Source organism: Anser brachyrhynchus (genome assembly GCF_964034855.1).
Source record: "Anser brachyrhynchus genome assembly, chromosome: 2".
Lineage (NCBI taxonomy): Eukaryota > Metazoa > Chordata > Aves > Anseriformes > Anatidae > Anser > Anser brachyrhynchus.
The window spans coordinates 7,643,775-7,662,643 of NC_137695.1; the positions used below are offsets into that span (position 1 = coordinate 7,643,775).

The 18,869-nt window shown below is 40.2% G+C and overlaps 1 protein-coding gene across 10 annotated transcripts in view; it reads right to left on the reverse strand.

Annotated features, from left to right (window-relative positions):
- The window catches only part of KMT2C (lysine methyltransferase 2C), a 197,773-nt gene that overhangs the window by 52,748 nt on the left and 126,156 nt on the right, over window positions 1–18,869 (reverse strand). For 9 of the 10 annotated variants that reach the window (XM_080578524.1, XM_080578523.1, XM_080578521.1 and 6 more), the window contains 8 exons: window positions 16,792–16,893; window positions 16,509–16,613; window positions 15,189–15,370; window positions 14,277–14,441; window positions 13,551–13,660; window positions 6,801–6,866; window positions 5,131–5,343; window positions 906–1,034 (listed from right to left, as the gene is read on the reverse strand). In XM_080578524.1, the coding sequence (XP_080434650.1) occupies window positions 906–1,034; window positions 5,131–5,343; window positions 6,801–6,866; window positions 13,551–13,660; window positions 14,277–14,441; window positions 15,189–15,370; window positions 16,509–16,613; window positions 16,792–16,893 (1,072 nt within the window). The remainder of the gene's footprint in view (window positions 1–905; window positions 1,035–5,130; window positions 5,344–6,800; window positions 6,867–13,550; window positions 13,661–14,276; window positions 14,442–15,188; window positions 15,371–16,508; window positions 16,614–16,791; window positions 16,894–18,869) is intronic. The other variant, XM_080578526.1, reaches the window with a different exon arrangement.

Here is an 18,869-nt window from a genome sequence, read left to right on the forward strand (position 1 = left end):
ATGTTGTAGCTCCTGCTTCCTTTCTCTGTTCTCCTCCCCTGCTATCTTCATAATCAGAGGATATGGCCCATTACAACAAGAAGGATGGGCGTGACTGGCAAAAACAGTGTTTGTGACGGCAAAGACTACAATCGGCTTATTATCCACAGTAGTGGGAGGCTGCGTAATGAAAAACAAAACCACCATGTAACACAGACACCGAGGCATACTGAGGGGTGTGATGTAGGGGCTCTTCAAAAAGCCAGACTTTATCTAAGCAGAGCTTATTAACTCGGGTTCAGTATTAGCCCTAATAGATCAGAGCCAATTCCTCCTGAGTCACTCACGTATCTAGCTTTTTGTGCCTGGAGACAGCTCAAGTGCTTCTGCATCGAGGATACACAGTTATTCTATAGTCAGGATAATAAAGAATCGACACCACTGATAAAGTAAAATAAAATAATTCATCCAGTAACTGCATTCATTAAAATTCATCTGCAAATGTTTAGTAAATTACTCCTAACAACTAGTTCAGAAATTATGTAAAATACTGGCAAAAAGTTCCCTGAAGTTCATATATTGCCAGATGTATATAAATACATGCACACACACACAAACTGTATTCCTTCAGTTATATAATTACAGTACATTTTCCTATCAAGTTAAAAATCAGTAAAAAAGTATAGATTTGAACTACAAACCAACAACTGGCAACGCTTTACTGCAAGCGTATGGCTGTGCAGCAGCCTTTGGAAAAGTATGTTGGTAAGAGAACTAAAAAAATATTTTAACCATAACAGAAAACAATGCTAAAATCAGCAGATAGCTTAGAACAATCAGAATTCTTTTTCTATATATTTTTTAATAATACAGAAAAAAGCCTTAAAACAAGCAAGTGACACAATCATATAACTTATTCATCCTACCAGGTCTGTATGGTTTTCGCTTTCTTTTCTTAATCCCATCAGCTCCTTCTGCCACTTTGGTATCATCATCCACAGCCTCCCGTTCTGGGCTGGAATCTGATTTTCCATCACAGTCCATAAGATCACCCTCTGCAGAAAAAAATGCAGTGGTAAGTTCAACTGGAAAAAGGAAGGAAGACATTTTTTTAAAATGTCTACATCTGAATGGTTTCTCAGAAATTGATTGAAAATAACAGATTTTTCAGACAGGTGATAGAAAGCTACACCCTTTAGACACTTTTGAGAAACCCACCCTAACCGTACACAATGATCTGGTATATACGTTTATTTCCTGTGAGGTTATGTCTACCCAAAACCAGAGAATAAATGCTATCGTTGCTGTATGTGGATCCTGACATTGTTTTCCCCATGGAAAATCCTCTCAGAATCCTGTGCAGCATGTTCTAAGTCCCTGAGCAATTTCTAACAATACATAGAGGAATATGAATACCATCTACCATGCAAGATATGCTCTGTTTACCTTCCCCTAAATTCTGTTTGGGAGAGTTTGTTTTTATTGAGAAGACAGACTGAAAAAATGCAGCCTACACTTGGAAGGTAAATATATAATGACTCTTAGTTTGGAGGGTTCTTGACTTGAAGCTGTGTGACTGACTGAAAGCAGATTTATTTATTCAGAGGAGTTTGATTTATATAGCAGAAAATTCAGCCCAAGGAATTAGTCAGCCTTGAAGATGAAGACCACAATTTTGAGTTTATATTCTGTGGGAACACAGGGTGAAACCAGATGTAAAGTACAATGGCATTAAAAAGTCTTCGGTGTTGAAAAGAGACCGAGTTAATTCTGTTCCTGATAGCCCCAAAGAGTCAATACAATAATGACCTTACATCTTCATTTTACTGTAAAGCTTTTGAAACATCTAGACTAAACATACTCTTGTCCCTGGAAAGAGACCAGAATTCAGATTCTCTGCCTTGTACTTTCACACACATTTGTTACGAGGAGAAATATTGTTTATGAAACATGCCCTGCAGCCTGTTCGGTTCTACTGCAGACAGAGCTGGACTCTCAAACCACTTCAGCTGCAGTACAACTACAACAACCCTTGCTCTTTTCAGGGCTTGGTCACTGACCTAACTTTTCATAGAACGGTTTGGGTTGCAATGGACCTCAGAGCCCATCTAATCCCATCCCCTTGCCATGGGCAGGGACCCCTCCCAGCAGCCCAGGCTGCCCCCAGCCCCATCCAGCCTGGCCTTGGGCACTGCCAGGGATGGGGCAGCCACAGCTCCTCTGGGCAGCCTGCGCCAGGGCCTCACCGCCCTATGAGTGAAGGATTTCTCCACAGTGTCTAACCTAAATCTCACCTTTTTTAGTTTAAAGCCATTTCCCCTTGTCCTATCCCTACACCCCCTGACCAAGAGTCCCTCCCCAGCTCTCCTGCAGCCCCCTTTAGGCCCTGGCAGGCCGCTGTGAGGTCTCCCTGGGGCCTTCTCCTCTCCAGGCTGAACAACCCCAACTCCCTCAGCCTGTCTTTGTAGGAAAGCTGCTCCAGCCTCTGATCACCTTTGAGGCCCTCCTCTGGACTTGCTCCAACAGGTCTCTGTCCTTCTTCTGTTGGGGGCCCCAGACCTGGATGCAGCACTCCAGGTGGGGTCTCACAAGAGATGATGGAGAGGGAGAATCCCCTCCCTCAATGTGATGGCCACACTTATTTTGATGCAGCCGAAGATACGACTGGCTTTCTGAGCTGCAAGTGCACACTGTCAGCTCATGTCCAATTTTTCATCCACCAGTACCAAGCCCTTCTCCACAGGGCTGTTCTCCATCCATCCATCTCCCAGGCTGTGCTCATGTCTGGGACTGCCCTGAGCCAGGTGCAGCACCTTGCACTTGGCCTTGTTGAACTTCCTGAGGTTCACATGGGCCCACTTCTCCAGCCTGTCCAGACCCCTCTGGCTGTCATCCCTTCCGTCTGTCGCGTCAACTGCACCACTCCGCTTGGTGTCATCCACATCATTCGTGTTTACCTGGCATTACTATACTATGTCGCACCGATCGAAGCAGTGGCATAGCCTTATTCAGCCTGATGCCCCCACAAAACCTTCGGACACCCAAAGAACTGGCACCAATCCACCCTACAGAGCACACGTAGTTCTGTCTGGAGCTTCCAGGAAACCCAGACCATTTACCACGTATGTGCTGTGCAGTTACAGTCACATATGTGAGCGTGCTCTAACTCTTGATGCCTAAGACAAACATCTGTGGAACATGCAAATATATTTTTCTTTGGTATGTTCCAGAAAAAAAAAAACAAAAAAAACCAAACAACACAAAAAATAAAAGATGATCAGAACTAAATTAAAGTCTGTGGCAGCTTTGGTTCTCCCATTCATACTCTGCTATTACATTTATATATCTTGATATCTAATTGAAAAGGGATACCTAGGATACCTATAAAAGCCAACAAGTGGACACCAAAGTTAGACTACATTATATAGAATACATGCATACAACTGTAGAAGTAAAGATGATTAACCACTGAAAAAGAGCAGGGGAAGTGGTTAATTCTCTATCTTGATGCCTTCGAACCAAAACTGAAAGCATTTTTGCTTTCAACAACCCACTTAGTGGACTATATGAAGGCATAAGATGAAATTTAAGAGTCAGTGTAATGCTAGAGTAGTCTACCAAACCCTGTGAATTCCAAAGAAAACAAAATAAAATAACTACTTAACTGTTTTAAAGGTTATAAACAAATACAGGGAACCTATCATAAAAAAAATACACTTCTAGTCAACAGCAGAGGGTTAAGAACGCGCTAATCAAACAACAGCAACAATTCTTATATCAACAAGTTAACATGGCAACTGTGCTGATGGGTAAACTACCCAGTTATGTCAAGTACACTCTCTGTATCTAAAAAAAGCTTCTCCTGACATTTAATCTGATTAACAACAAGGCAATGTTGCATCAACAGAGAGCACTTTAGATTGTGGTGAGGTGGGGTGCCTGTGTTCCACTTGTAACAGACACCTGCATGACTAATGTAATGACTTTCACACCTGCCGGTTCACTAAGCCTTTCCTCAGGCCACGGATTAACACCTCTCCTACCAACATTTTTATCAGGATGTACAGCCAGGCCATGGCAAAGAGGACAGGAGGGCGGTGCTGCACCACACCGGTGCCTGAGAGTGAGTATTTAAGGTACAAAGCAGCTGACTGCTCCTACCTACGTGCTTCTTTTCGCTGCCTCGTCTCCCATCTTCAGTCTCTCGTGGCCTGGCTGCTGTGCTCACTGAGCCCTCAGATGGGACTGAGGGCTGCTGGCCCCTGGGACACACGCATCCTTGCTCCATGTCCAGACACACGGTGGAAGGAACTCTCTCAAGGGCTTACACAATTTACCGAAATCTCACTGCTCTACACAGCGTGAGGTGGTTGGTAGGCACGTGTCAGCCCAGACCCCTTCATCCCTCGTCAGCCTTGGGTGCTGCACAAACACTGTTAACCATCCCCTTTCCTCTATACTAAATTCTGGATTCCGTATCCCCAACACTCACGCCATTTGGCAGGGCTCTGCACACAGCGTGATTGACTTGAACTAGAGCAACACCCCAGAATTTACTTCCAACCTTAAATTCTGTCTTAAATTCTACTTTGGAAACGAGGACAAACAAAAAGTTCAGTTATCTGTGCACATATAAGAAAATATTTTTTCCCCTCAGACTCTCCTTCACTCTTCATCCCACCTCATTTCTTTCAGAGGAAACGAAATACTCTAAGCAAAGAGCTTTTTATTCCTCTTTCTCCTTGATTTCAAATACAAGCTCTACAGTAATCTAGACATTGCTTTGCTGAGCCAACACTACCACTTTCAAACGGTGCCTGCACTGTTGATTCCTCAAAATACACTTGTACCCAGTGAGTGCACAGCATTTCCCCAAATAACCTAAGGAATAGATAAAAAGGCAATTCGTATTTCCAGTGTTGCGAGCCTTAGCAAAGTGTTTCACATGGTATGGATGACACAAACAGAACAATGATAAAAAAATCCCTGAAACGGGCAACAATGAGCCATGACTATTGTCCAAGCAATTCCCACAGTGCATTCTGTACAGGATATACAAATGTCAGTATACCAAAACATCCTACTGATGTACGCAATATACATGTAGTAAAATGCTATAAGATACAAGGCATGCCAAACGCAGGTCGCTACCTCTACTGTCATCCATCTCGCCATCTCTTGAGTGTTCTGACTGGGCATCCGGGGGTGTCTGAAGCACAGCCACACTGTTCTGATTTATAATCTTCAGTTTAAGCTTTGGTTTCGTCCGTTTTCTTCTAGGTACTGTGACAGTTAGGCTCTGTAACTGAGACATGCCGGATTCTGTCAAGCAGACTCCATCCTGTGTGTATGTCTTCGGTGGGTCTATAAAAGTTAAATGAATCATAACAGCAATATAAAACTCTTTAATTTACAAGATCTTCAGGAATAGCACTTTTAAGAGTTAATAATTCACATGTATGGAACTGATTCATGAGCGAGGAAATCAGTATAAATAAAACACAGAGATCTGATATTGGCTTACGCGTTACAGTTAGAGCTTTATGATTTAGAGCCTGATGTCAAATCCAGTAACAATCCATTACATTGCTACAAAACAACTTACATCCAGAATTCATTAGACAGAACTATTTGATTACGGAAACTGGTGCCTTGCAGGGTATTTCTGTATCCCTAACGCTCAAAAAACCCATGCAAGTCTTAGTTTGGGTCCCTGTTGCTTATTAGCCAAAGCCCTCAGCACTGCAGTTTCATGTTGTTACTCAGCTTTAGCCTCCCAGAACTCTTGGTCCATCAGGCAAGTTATTAGCCCTGGTTTATAGGCAGACAAAAAAAACAAATTATATCGAGTGAGCTGCTCAGTATCAATTCATAAAAGTATGGGCAGGACCCAAGCCTCCCAAGACCTGCAATTCTGCTACGTCCTTAAGCTGTTACATGCCAACTGAGTCTACTGATCAACTCTTCCCACCAGTTCTTAATTCACAATGCGGAAAGGCACTGCTATCTCAGTCATCTGCACCGCCACCTGCAAGTGGAAGCTTGGGAACTTTCAGGGAATTAGCAAATAACGAAGAGGCTGCAATGATGCTTCTGCTCTTTGAGGCCAATTAAATAATGACTGGATAACACAGTTTCTGAAAACATATGAACATCGTAACATTTGTTCTCTTTAACCAAAAATATTTTCTTATGTAACATGTCACATCCCAAAACACAGCTGGTTCTGAATGTAGCTCTTCACAGATGATTCTTCTCTTGTACTGAATTAGAAGAGTGTTCGTTTAAAAAATTTCATCTATTTTTTCAGACTGAAGATTGGAGGGCAAAATCTTCTCTCAGAACTGCAACTGTGCAGTATCAAGCAGAACAAAATTCTGATGTGACAGAAGCTATCCTAACGTGGGAAGCTCTTAAAGACTATCATTTTAACAAATGACCTGGGAGTAGGCTCGTCAAGATTGTCAATTCCTTGCACGAAATATACAAATTCAGAGAAGTTGTGTCCTCCTACAGTTTGAGCCTGTAACATTTGTACATTTGTTTGACTCAGCCACACGGTTATTTATCAGGGCTAGTATTAAGGCAAGCAACTAAGTCTGCAGAATCAAAGCATAATTTAAGATTATTATTATTATTATAGTGCAGGTATGGCAGGCAAAAAAGAAGTAGAGAAAGAAAAAAAATGAAAAGCATGCTGTGATAACGAAAGGATAGTTAATGTTGTGTGTTATAAAAACAAAAAGGAATTTTTGCCTCATGTAAAAGTATACCCTTAAAATATGCTAAATGATCAACGATTAAGCATTTACATTCTTTACCTAGTTCTTTTGATTTTGAAATAATCTGAGCTCCAACTGATGAATCACAACAGTCCAAAGAAGGCACTGAAAAATATAAGGAAAATAATTTCAACTTTTAAAAATGATGACTCGATTTAAGCTGAAACTACCAAGTAATTTTCCTTCAAACGGTTCTGTTAAACTCCCTAATTAATACTGTTGGCAACATTTACTAGCACCTTTAAAATAAAGTGCTTTTCAGCGTCACAAAGATGTGACTACAAAACAAGGCTGGTATCAGCTGAAGTTCTCCAATTCCCTAGAGCCAAGGATGGCACTGGAAATGCTCTGAACGTGATGATAAATGATCTCCTTCTACTGGTCCACAGGCATGCACCGCATCTACTGGATTTTAAGTAAACCTCTACACTAGGCATGACGTTCAGGCTTTGCTAACCTAAGCGTAAATAACAGGAGGACTTTGTGAACCAGCTACTGTCTCAGGAGTGGATCTCCCACCAGCTTCGCACACAAGGTTCCAGCTGTGTCTGTGCTGTCAGATGTCTGATGTAACATAAACGAGAAAGAAAGTAAGGCCAATAGCGAACCTGAGAGCAGATGGGACGTAACTTGTTGATGTTAGAAAGGGTAATTCTTATTCCAGGTAAGATTACTGACAAATGGAACAGCAGAAACTCAGTTTGAAAATTGCCTTGTGTGCTTCAGGGAAGCACCGCAGTAGTGTGAGCGAACAAAGGATGATCAACGTGTCCTCCAATGCTAGCACACTACTGCTGTAGGTAGAAATGTTCTCCTGCCTTAATTACAGTAACTGTAATCCTGTTTCACTAACCTGGGATGTGTAGACTGATTTTTTATATTAGTAGTGACTTTATAGAGATTATACAGACAGAAGGTACAAGAAAAATTAGATGTTTAGTTTGTGTCTCACAAACGCTGAGAACAAAAACCAAAAAAACTGTTAGTTTGGCATGGTTAGCATTACCACACAGTCAAGGTTTATTATTATTATTTTTTTTTTTTCCTAGAAATCTTAGCCAGGCTGAGTCTGAGACTCTGACAAACATCCGGTGTTTTTAATTTGCATCTACTACACAAGCCCTGACCACTGAGGCACAGCACGTGTGGAAGGCTCTTGTTTCTCAGCCCAACTGCACGTGCTCCAACCTCACACACAGAGGCAAGACTAGAAAAAGACCAAGAGCTTCCACGTAACACTTACACTCTGCTAAATACGAAACAACAGTGTAGTAGCTACAAGATTTGAAATCTAGAGTGAGCTTTCTAAACATACATAAAAAATAAGGTAAGTGAAAGTCTGTCTTCAGAAATTATTGTCCTCTGAAAGTTTTTAAGGTCGAACTAAAGTATACGACGTAACCTAGAGAAAATAAACATTCTGTGCAATCAGTACGTGTAAGGAGCCTATCGGCATTGTTGAAAAACTGATACACACACACGGATGGAAAAAAACAAGGAAGAAAAAAAATGAAAATGAAATTTTGAAGGAGACACTGGGCTGGAGAGAAACAAAAAAATATGGGACAAGCTGCAGGATGGAAGATGCTCAAAGGCCCTGAACTGAAACAACAAAACAAGAGCAGACTTTAAGAAATACTCCACGGGGAATGAGACCTCATCTGATTCCTTAGTCGGTTATAATTTACAAGATATCTAAGTCAGAGCTAACAGCTACTGGACTGGAATCTAAGGTAAACAAAAAATTCAGAGAGCTGTGAATGGGGATTTGATGCCCTTACTCTGAAGTCATACAACAAGGAGTCCACATCAGACTGAGAACAATTTTAGCTTTGGAGACTGAATAGACTTGAAACAGGCAAACAAATAAGCTGACAGCAACAAACGGGAGGCCTTCAGAGACCAACTCACAGAAGTTGCACAGTGTTTGAAGCTAGTATTGAACTGATTTCCAGAAAAGGAGCTAATTAGAGCACAGGTTAAAGATTAAATCAATAAAATGGATAACAGAGAGAATTCCAAGCCAGAGAAAACTATACGGGGAAAAAAATAATCGTTAAAAAACAGAACAAAGAAGGGACGGTGCTCTCTGAGGCACTTAGCTAAGTTCAACCAAAATTATATGCTTATTTTCAAAAGGGTTTAAAAATGCTGGATGATGTGCAGTGTTTAGTGGCTTCAGTTAAAAAAATTGTTGCACAGAATACAATATGATGAGAAAGATCACAGTTTCAAAAAGAAAGGTGGCTGCAATTCAGAAGGCTGTAATAGAAAATAACAACTCTAGGAAGAAACGGAATTGGCTAAGGGACAGTGCAAAATGTTTGATATAAAGACACAACACCGCAGTACTATCAGCTGCCTGCTTAACTGTGAGTGTTATGCAGGGATTTTTTTTGCAAATACTGTAACTTGCAAGAATGTAACAGCTGAAATAATAAAAATGACAATTAAAAATTCAAAAGTTAAAATTTTAGCTTCTAATATTACTTCTGTATCCGGTATTTGTGAAGTACACACGGTAAGTTTTAGAATGAAGACGATCTTAATTCAGTTTCACGAAGACTTTGCAACCGAGGATCCCAGCACTAAGATGCCTATCACCGAGTACTCAGCATCTCCAAATTAGTAAGTGACACGAAGTCCTCACTGCTGCTGTGGGCAGGCTTATCTGAGCCACAGGAAGAATACTTGCACACCAGCAGCTACCAGAAACTACTACCAGATCGGCTGTAACTAGCTGTTACGTGCGTTTGCAGCTCATGTCTCTTCAGCTGTTCCCACTAAAGAAAAGCAGACAGAGCTGGTCCATTTCCCTCCTGCAGAGAAAAACAAACAAACAAACAAAAAGCCAGCACCAAGGAGGAAGCTGGAATTTGTGGATGGAGAGAGTGGGGGAGTAAGCAAGGAAGGGATGCAACTTACAGTCTAGGTATACATACACAAGCTACGTGATGATGCACAAAGGCAAATGATAGAAAGGCAGAAATTATGGGTAGATGGCTGAGATTTACTTGTCTGGAGAGTGTGTGACTGTGGGTGAGATGCACATCTCTCTCCTGACTGTGCAAGAATTACAGCACAGAGCCAAAAGTTGCTGCTACCTAGAGCAGTTGCCAGTACTCAGTCATGACAACATTCAAACTAAATTAGAAAACCTTTTCTACAACAGAAAACCAATTCTACAACACGCTGGAGGACATATTTATCTCCAAGAGTACTGGAGGTGCTGGCCCAAGGGCTCGCCAAGCCATAATTAACCAGCAGTCCTGGCCGAGTAGGGAGATCCCAGCTGACTAAAGTTAGAGAACGTGACTCCAACTTACAGGAAGGGCAGGAAGGAAAATCCAAGGAACTGCAGGCTTGTCATCACCAGGAAAGGTTATGGAGCCCTGGTGAATGGAGTTCAGTCTTGTAGGCTAGATCAATGGGCCGGGCCCAATCACGACATTCAACGAGGGTAAGTGTCGGGTGCTGCACTTGGGTCCTAACCACCTGATGCAGCAGTATGGGCTTGGGGAAGAGTGGCCGGAAAGGTGCCCAGCAGAAAAGGACCTGGGGGTGCTGGTCAACATCTAGCTGAACATGAGCCAGCAGTGTGCCCAGGTGGCCAAGAAGGCCAACGGCATCCTGGCCTGCACCAGAAATAGTGTGGCCAGCCGGACTGAGGAAGGGATCGTCCCCTTGCATGCACCACTGGTGAGACTGCACCTGAACTGAATTCGGTTTTGGGCTTCTCGCTACAAAAGGATATCGAGTTGCTTGAGTGTGTGCAAAGCTGGTGAAGGGACTAGAAAACAAGACACGTAAGAAAACAAGACACATAAGAACAGCTGAGGGAAATGGGGTTGTTTAGTCTAGAGAAAAGGAGGCTGAGGAGAGACCTCATCACTCTCTACAACTACCTGAATGGAAGCTGAAGCAAGGAAGTTGTTGGTCTCTTTTCTCAGGTGACGAGTGGTAAGACATGAAGAAATAGTCTCAAGTTGTGCCAGGGGAGGTTTAGATTGGACATTAGGAAGGATTCCTTCACGGAGAAGGTGGTCAAGCATTGGAACGGGCCACCAAGGGATGTGGTGGAGTCCCCATCCCCGGAAGTATTGAAGAGATGTGTGGACACGGCACTCAGACACGTGGTCTAGTGATGGAACTCAGCAGGTCGGGTTGATGGCTGGACCTGATGATCTGGAAGGTCTTTTCCAACCTAGATGGCTCTATGATCCTATGCTGTAACTTGAGATCACATTAAAAGCAACCTGATGAAACACTGATCAGAGATGAGTGTTTCAAAGGAGTCTATAAATGAAGGTTTATGATATACTACTCTGGAGCAAGTTTTTACCATGTGCCGACTGTGGATATTTATGTATGCTCAAGAAGAAAAAAAAAACTACTTATATTTTATTTCTGTTTCACAAAGAAGATGATTTTAAGATTATCAGATATGCATCTGATCTTCTGAAGATGAGACAAGGAAAAGCTCTTCAAGTTCCTGTTTTCTGAAGAGACAAAAATGGAAACTCTTTCTCAATACATACATTTTAGAAGGTATTTACTTTCTACCAATAGTACACCTACTCCATCTACAATGTACTGTCAAGTTATTAGGTTGAGGGGCTCTTGCTTATTCTACATATACAGTAGTTAAACTTGTAATAATGTTTGCTACACATTAATATCCTCTGTGGTACATCAGATGGAAAGAGAAGGAGCCATTCCAATAAGAAAACACAATACAGCATATTGTATATTTATACTGTTAATATTTGTTTCTCTTAAGTTTAGCAAATGCTTACTGCTCTCACCTTGAAACAAAAAATTAGAGAGAATTTTCAAAAGAGTTGTAGACAAGTTAACAAACCACTGGAACATTTCATATAAAAGTACATGCAAGTATTTCCATGAACATGCACCAAATGACATTCAGACATGCAACTGTGCAAATGCACACGTGTTAAAGACTTCATATATACGCTGAGTCAAAAGCAAAAAGAATAATCAGAGAAACTTGTCTCATAAAAGAATTGGAAAAAAAAACGCAAAGAAGGGTGGGCAACTTTCTAACAGGTGTTGCGGGACTGGCTCCTATTCCTCAGAAGACAAACCTACACAACACAACTTCACATTGGTGTGCAAGAAGGACTAACTCAGGGGCCAGTTTATGCCTGGAGGTGAAACATCTCTGACACCACTTTCTAAAGTTATTCCACCTCATATACTGGGGCCTTTATTATCTTCTAAAAGGTAGCTCTGCCAGCTAGGAAGGGGCAGTATTTCTTACCTGGACCTTTGTGTTTTAAGTGCCCAAAGCTTATTACCAAAAGAAACAAAAACCTGTGTTGTATCTATAAGTTCCTTGTTTTTCCCACTTACAAGCCCTTTTTTGTTTTGAATTTGCAAAAGCAGATTACAAAGATGAAGTGACTTGTAGAAAAGCACAAGCGTAAGTCATTCTTACTTGTAACAGTGATAGAAGTGGGATACTTAGAAGTGTTCCACTACCATGTGTATATAGTTGATCAATTTATACAAACAAGTACACAAACTTCCAAGGCCACATGAGTAAGTTACAATTACTGTCACAGTGTTATGAGGACATGAGGTATAAAGGGACATCAAATGCTCCACTGAACTTTTCTTGGCAGACCTCTCAAACACAAGCCTCATGGTATAGTCAACTCTTGATCAGGAAAGCCAATCTCACTGAAATCCTCCTGGATTTTCTGGATATTTCCTGGATATTTCTTCAAACATTTGCCTTGTTCCTTCTTCCTACCACATTCTCACAATCTGATGATACCCCAATAAAGGGTTAATGTGAGCACTTTAACATACTATTATTCTAAAAAAAAATATGTAGAGGTGTCAGTGCTCTGTTAAAGCAGCAGACTGCAGCAGAAACTCCTGTGAGCTGACATGCAGAGAAAACAGACCCAGGATACTATTCTTGCAGCAAGACCATAAATCATCTAATAGGCCAATCTAATTGCTGACAGGCCACTCACTATAAAATTAACCACTACCATCCCACAGAACCAGATGGTGTAGCTGTGCTCAAAGAGAAAAACTGCAGTAACCTCAGCTCCTGAAGTACCAATGCTGTGGAATTGCGTACTACTGACTAAAAAAGAAGTTGGTATATTCACTGACAACATGTGCAGAGAAGAACAAAATTCATCAGAAAGAATATGCATTTTAACTAACAACAAAAAAAAAGAGACTCCCAAGCAGAAAAATATGGCGATTTTTTTTTCAAAGACCAGAGCTAGGAAAAGCACTGGTCTTAAATACTGGGAGAGCTTATGGAGTGGTGTTAACAAAATATGGGAAAGGAGGGGAAAGATGCTTGTATGGACTATTGTTGCAGTTACTGCTGCTTCAGAGGGCCTCAAAGTCCTGATATATGGTACATTTTTTGCTTGGAACTGATTTTAATATTCTTCCACAGTTCAGATGTTTAGAGAACCGGTTTTTCTTTATTCCGCTTGACAAAATGAGATGCATTTTACCCTTCCAATATCAAACACCCAAATTTACCCAAATTATCTTCAATAAATCTGTCTAGAATTCCCCCTGCTAGGTTGTCTTTCGCTGCAGGGATGTCCTTACAGCCAATCACTAGGGGGTGAGAAAGAGCTGAGGGCACTTCCAGAAGGCCTTTAAAATAAAAACAAAAAATCTTGCTTCTACAATGAGTCAACTCTCGACCACAGACAAGAACCATAACCCATTCCCAAACCTATTTATTGCAGTGTGCAATCCTGCCATTGGTTTCAATTGTCTTCTTACCGTTTGTTGGTGGTATGTATGGCCTACAAATGGTACAGTCAAAACCCATATCAGCTATGTTTTCCACTTCCTCCTCTGTGTTTAAGTTCTGACAGATTGCATGCATCCATCTAGAAATTAAGTGGGGGAAAAAATACAATTTAAAGGAAATATGTGGTGTTTTAGGAGACCCAAGTATCAGTATATGGTCCAAGTACATGTGAAATACTTGTTTAATTTAAATTCTTCTAGGGAGAAACGATGAATCAGGTTCTCCATATAGAGCAATCCTCTATGGTGGTGTGTGTTAAAATATACAGTATCAGATTACCTATTTCCCTTCACAGGAAGGAAAACTGTAACATAATGTCCCGGAAGCAAATATGAAGCAAATATGTCTTAGTATTATAATTTCTCCCTGTATTTGCAGTCATCTTAACCACTCACTTGACACAAGGTAATCTAGATGTAGCCTCACAGTAACAGTCTTGTGAGGTAAATTAGTTTTATTTTCTTTTTAAAGAGGGGGAAAATGAGGCACAAAATAATTAATTAAGTTGCCCAGAGTCATACAGTTATTAAGTCTGTGGTACAACTAGTTACGAACCAATATGAGACTTCTGAGACTCAGTCCAGTGTTCTTTACCACAAGACCATTCCCTTCATCTTTACGCTTTTACGTTATGAGAAAAAAATTAAAATAAGCCTGAACCAGGAAAAAAACTGTAAAACAGTAGAAATCCTTACCGATCACATTGTCTACATTGAATTATAAGCTCTTCATCTCTGTAAGTGCGATAGCAGATTGGGCAGGTAGACAAACTTGCACAGGGAGCACACTGCGTGTAATTATTTTGCCATTCGCATCTTAAACCCGGCGAAGTTGCTCCACAGTGTCTGCACCAAACACACCTGCAGAACAGACAAAATGATCTATTACTTTCAGTCCTCAACACAATTATTTTGTGGCTTTAAAACCCTCCTAACTTAGAGCTGGGTGAATAAGTTTTAAGTTTTAGATCACTAACCAATGGCTGGGGTGAGGGTGGGGGACACCTTATTTCAGGTCAAAATATTTTACTTGAACAAAAATTTATTATTTAGATTTTGAACATTACCAGCAGTTTTGATACATTTTCAAGCAGTTCCTACATAAGAAGTCGTTTCAATCTGCAAAACAGGTGGATGGGTGTTTTTAACAGCTTAACAGGTCAAAGGAGTTCCTGCTTTCAGTTGCCATTCACTTTGAGATAAAAAGACTTGGCCATGTGAGAGGTCTATTTTGTTTGTATTTCACCCAAGTAACATGAATGGTTTTCAAAGGGTTTTTATCTGGAGAGCAATTTGGTGAAGTGCCCATTTATTTTTCCAACAGTTTCAATGAACATAGATTAGAATTTTTGGCCACAAAGTTTCAAAAGGAAAATGTTGTCCACCTCTACTTACCTGGTTTTTGGCCCTAAGAAACAGCATTAAGAGGAGATAACTGTTTCCATATTAAACTGAAATCTGAATGAAACAATTCAAAAGTATTTTGTTTGCTTTGTTTAATACATCTAACTTCAATAAAACTAAAACTTTATTACAGTTAAATTGGCATTACAAGTAAGAAAAAGGAACAAAAAAGGCCAGTATTTCTGACACCCAAACCAAACACACCATTTGCACTTCCAGCCTCCTTTTGGAACGGTCTGCAGGGGCGGATCTAAGCAGTAAGTGTGGTAGCTGATGTCGCAGTCATCACAGAGCAGCAGCCTTCCTGGATCTGTAGCTTTCCCACAGGCTTCACACACCGTACACTCCAGACACCTCCAGCCTTTACTAAGCACCACTTTAGTAATCTGCAAATGCCAAGGTGAAAATTATTTGAATGCAGCTCTCTGAAGTGTGGTCACTGTATAAATGACAGTCTGGCTAGCGCAAGATGTTCTTCTGTGCACACCAACGACATCACAAGTAGCCATTTATCAATTAAACACTGAAAATTCACTAAATGGGAATGGATCAAACAGAAAGGAACTCTATGTTGATGCTGATACTGTTATGGAATATAATTTCAGATAAATTAGCACGCCAGAGAATACATACTTCTCTGGGTCTACATGTAGGGCGGTTTATTCCTTATAGGAGTAGCTGGTCCCACAAGGAAGAAAGAGAACATACTGCTGCTTTTTTCAGGTATGTAGTAAAGCCAGTATTCAGATCACTAAGAATCCTGTATCTTTCCTAAATTATCTGTGATAGCCAGTGCTAGGGTTTCAGTCATCCAAACCTAATAATTTATTGTTTATTAGATACCGTATGAGTGGTACACAAATGCAAAACCGAAGTATAGTTGCATGAAGAATGCATATAATGTTTTGTAAAGTAAATTTCAAATAAAACATTTAAAGTACTCTGAAATGTTTCAAGAAATCAGTTTTACACAGATGCACTTATATAATAGTGTTTAGTTTATATATTGCAGTAAGCAGCTTATTATGCGCTTCCTAAATCAACTCATACCATTCATATTTAATTTTCACAAATTCTCTCCTAGATTAATGAAAGTAAAGTATATTAATTAACCACTCCAACTGCTGTCAGTTCTGACAGCCAACAGACAAATTGAATCGACTAAGCCTTATGCCTGTAGTAAATGAAGATGCATTATAAATTTTTGTTTTTAATTTTGCTTGTATTTAGGTTTTAAGCTTATATCTCCAACTGTTATTTTAACCAACTGCTGGATAATCAGTGCTATTTACGGTTGTGAAATTACAAAAAGGTTAATTTCTCTTGAGGCGATGCATACTATAAAATGACATTTAATTAAAGTCTTTCACAAGTCGCGTACAAATAATGGTCACATTAGCTGAAGAATATCTAACAAGTTAATGACTCCCCTAATTACCACAAAACCAAAGGCAGCGTAGTGCTATTAAAGCACAATATGAAAGCAGTGTAATCAAGTCATCTCTTATGTAACAAAGCACTCACCTTAATACTGACACAGTATGGATGGTAACACTGACCGCATTGAGAACAGGCGAGCAACCTGCCCTCAGCACCTTGGCCAAAACTCCCACAAACTACGCACATATCCTGAAATTACAGAAACGTGCAGATTTTTAACACATGCCAGACAGTAAATTCTGAAAACAAGTAGTTGTAAAATCCAGCTAGCTTGCTGTATGATACAACTCCTAACAATGACACTCATTTACTTTTTTGAATTAAAAGAAACAAACAGAATGAAAACCTGAGTAACTATTAGCCTAACCTGATGGAGAGTGAACTTGTCGCTGCTAGAGAAGAGAACAACTGTATTATGCATTGAGTTTTCTTCCTCATCTTTGTTAGATGAGATATCCATAGTTGTGACCTATACAAAAAAAACCACAACATAATTAGCAAGCACATCATGTTTTCTAAGCCACAAAAAACGACAAAATCTATTCTTTAAACGTTAGTTTTTTAATACTACTGGAGAATACAAGCTTAGAGGATACACCAGAAGACTGTGCATTTGTCTATTCACATGGTACAAACTTTCACAAAAAGCTATCTTGACGAGAAATTGTTGTACCAATTCACAATACTTTCCACATGAATACAAGTATCACCACCCTCAGTTTTACAGACGTGTTCTATTCCTCTCCTTTGTTCACCTTTACCTGTTACCCCCATGTTCTTTAAAATGGAAATTGAAGGAAAGAAGCAGTCTAAGAAAAAAACCACTAAGTAGAATTTGTCGTATTGTGACCATGTCTGACCTTTTTCCTGTCTTTAAGCACTGAAGTTCTTCTTACTGAATAGTTAATTGCAATGACATACTTTGAGTATGAACTCAGAGAGCACTCACAGAAATGTAACTTGTCCTGTATTACCTAAAATGTGGTTTAGTTAAGGTTCCAGCCGTGTTAGAGAAATGACCAAGAGTTCAGATGTTACAACAGTGAGGACACACTCCACAAGGTCTTTCTTTATGAGGTTTATATAGCTTTGCCTGTAAAAACTTGCATTGAGCTGTGAACTTGAAGCTGCTATTTTGTTTTCAATCTGTAAGCCCTTACTACAGACTTAAGAGCATCATTGCTTTCACCTGCCCTTTATGAATTCAGCGTATATATGTATACATAGCTCTTCAGGAAGAAAAAGAAGACAGAAGACCTAGTGGTTTTGGGAGAGTCGTTATGAAAAGATCAGTGAATGCTTTAACTGTGTTCGGACTTTCATGTAAATCTTGCTTTCCACAATTTGCCACCCGTGAGTTTCCATTAACAGGCCTAGGTATTTACTCTCTGAATCAGCAGTGGCCATGAAAGCTTGGAAGAGAAGAGCACACATTTCTATGAAAAAATAAAATAATGCATGCTAGAGAAACTTAACTTTGTTTTACCAGCTGTTCTTGCTTTATAAATGTGGATTATTTTAAATACAGCTTGAGTCTTATTTAGCTAGTTTTGTTTAAGTAATACTTTAAATGCTTTACAAATCCAAACATCACTAGAGACAAATGTAAATACTGTTACAACAGCTACAGGAACCCTTCTGATAGACTGTTGCTGAAAATCAGCATTTACTGAGAAACAGCTAAAAAGGGAGTATGAGTATACTGTTACCGTGCCTTAATTACTGTATTGCTGAGAGCTCTGCAGCTGGAACTAATTAACCACAAAACACCCGAACCACCTCTTGAGATGTTCAGGGAGAGCTTTTCCCTTGCATGTGTTTCCACGGGTTGCACAAAGTTCTCAGAGCTGCCTCCACAAATGAAAGAGCAGAATGTGAAGGACACGAGCACTGAAGTTTTGATGCGTGCCTAACACCAGCCGTGAGCCAGCTGGGCTTAACCTGTATCCTCCTGCTACCCCATTCCCAAGGTGTACAAAGAAGCTTTTAAGTTCTTTTAGTTGTCCACTGGTCATGATCCCATTAGGTTGAGTTTGTGCAAAAGGGCTGAAAATACTCCCATTTCAACCCCTTATCTGCCAAGAGGCAGATATTTGTATTTTACCTTTGCATTGCTACCTTCACCTACATTATTACAAGACAGCCGCATCATAGAAATATGAAGCAGAAAAGCTGCCATTTACTTTATATGTCACAGGATCAATTTTCTATAGGAAACCGTGGACAGTGATGGCCATTTTGTATTCATAGCACTTCACCCCACTGAATATTCTCTGTTCAGTTACAATTATTTTTTTTTAAGATTTTGTTGTAGAAAACGTGGCTTCTTTTGAAGTAGAAAGATCAAAATAATCACGTGAATGCCTGGATGTTGTATACGCTGAAGCAGACAGTATATAAGAACACAAAAAAGCAGTTCTAAAGAGTCAGAGGAATTACTTAATG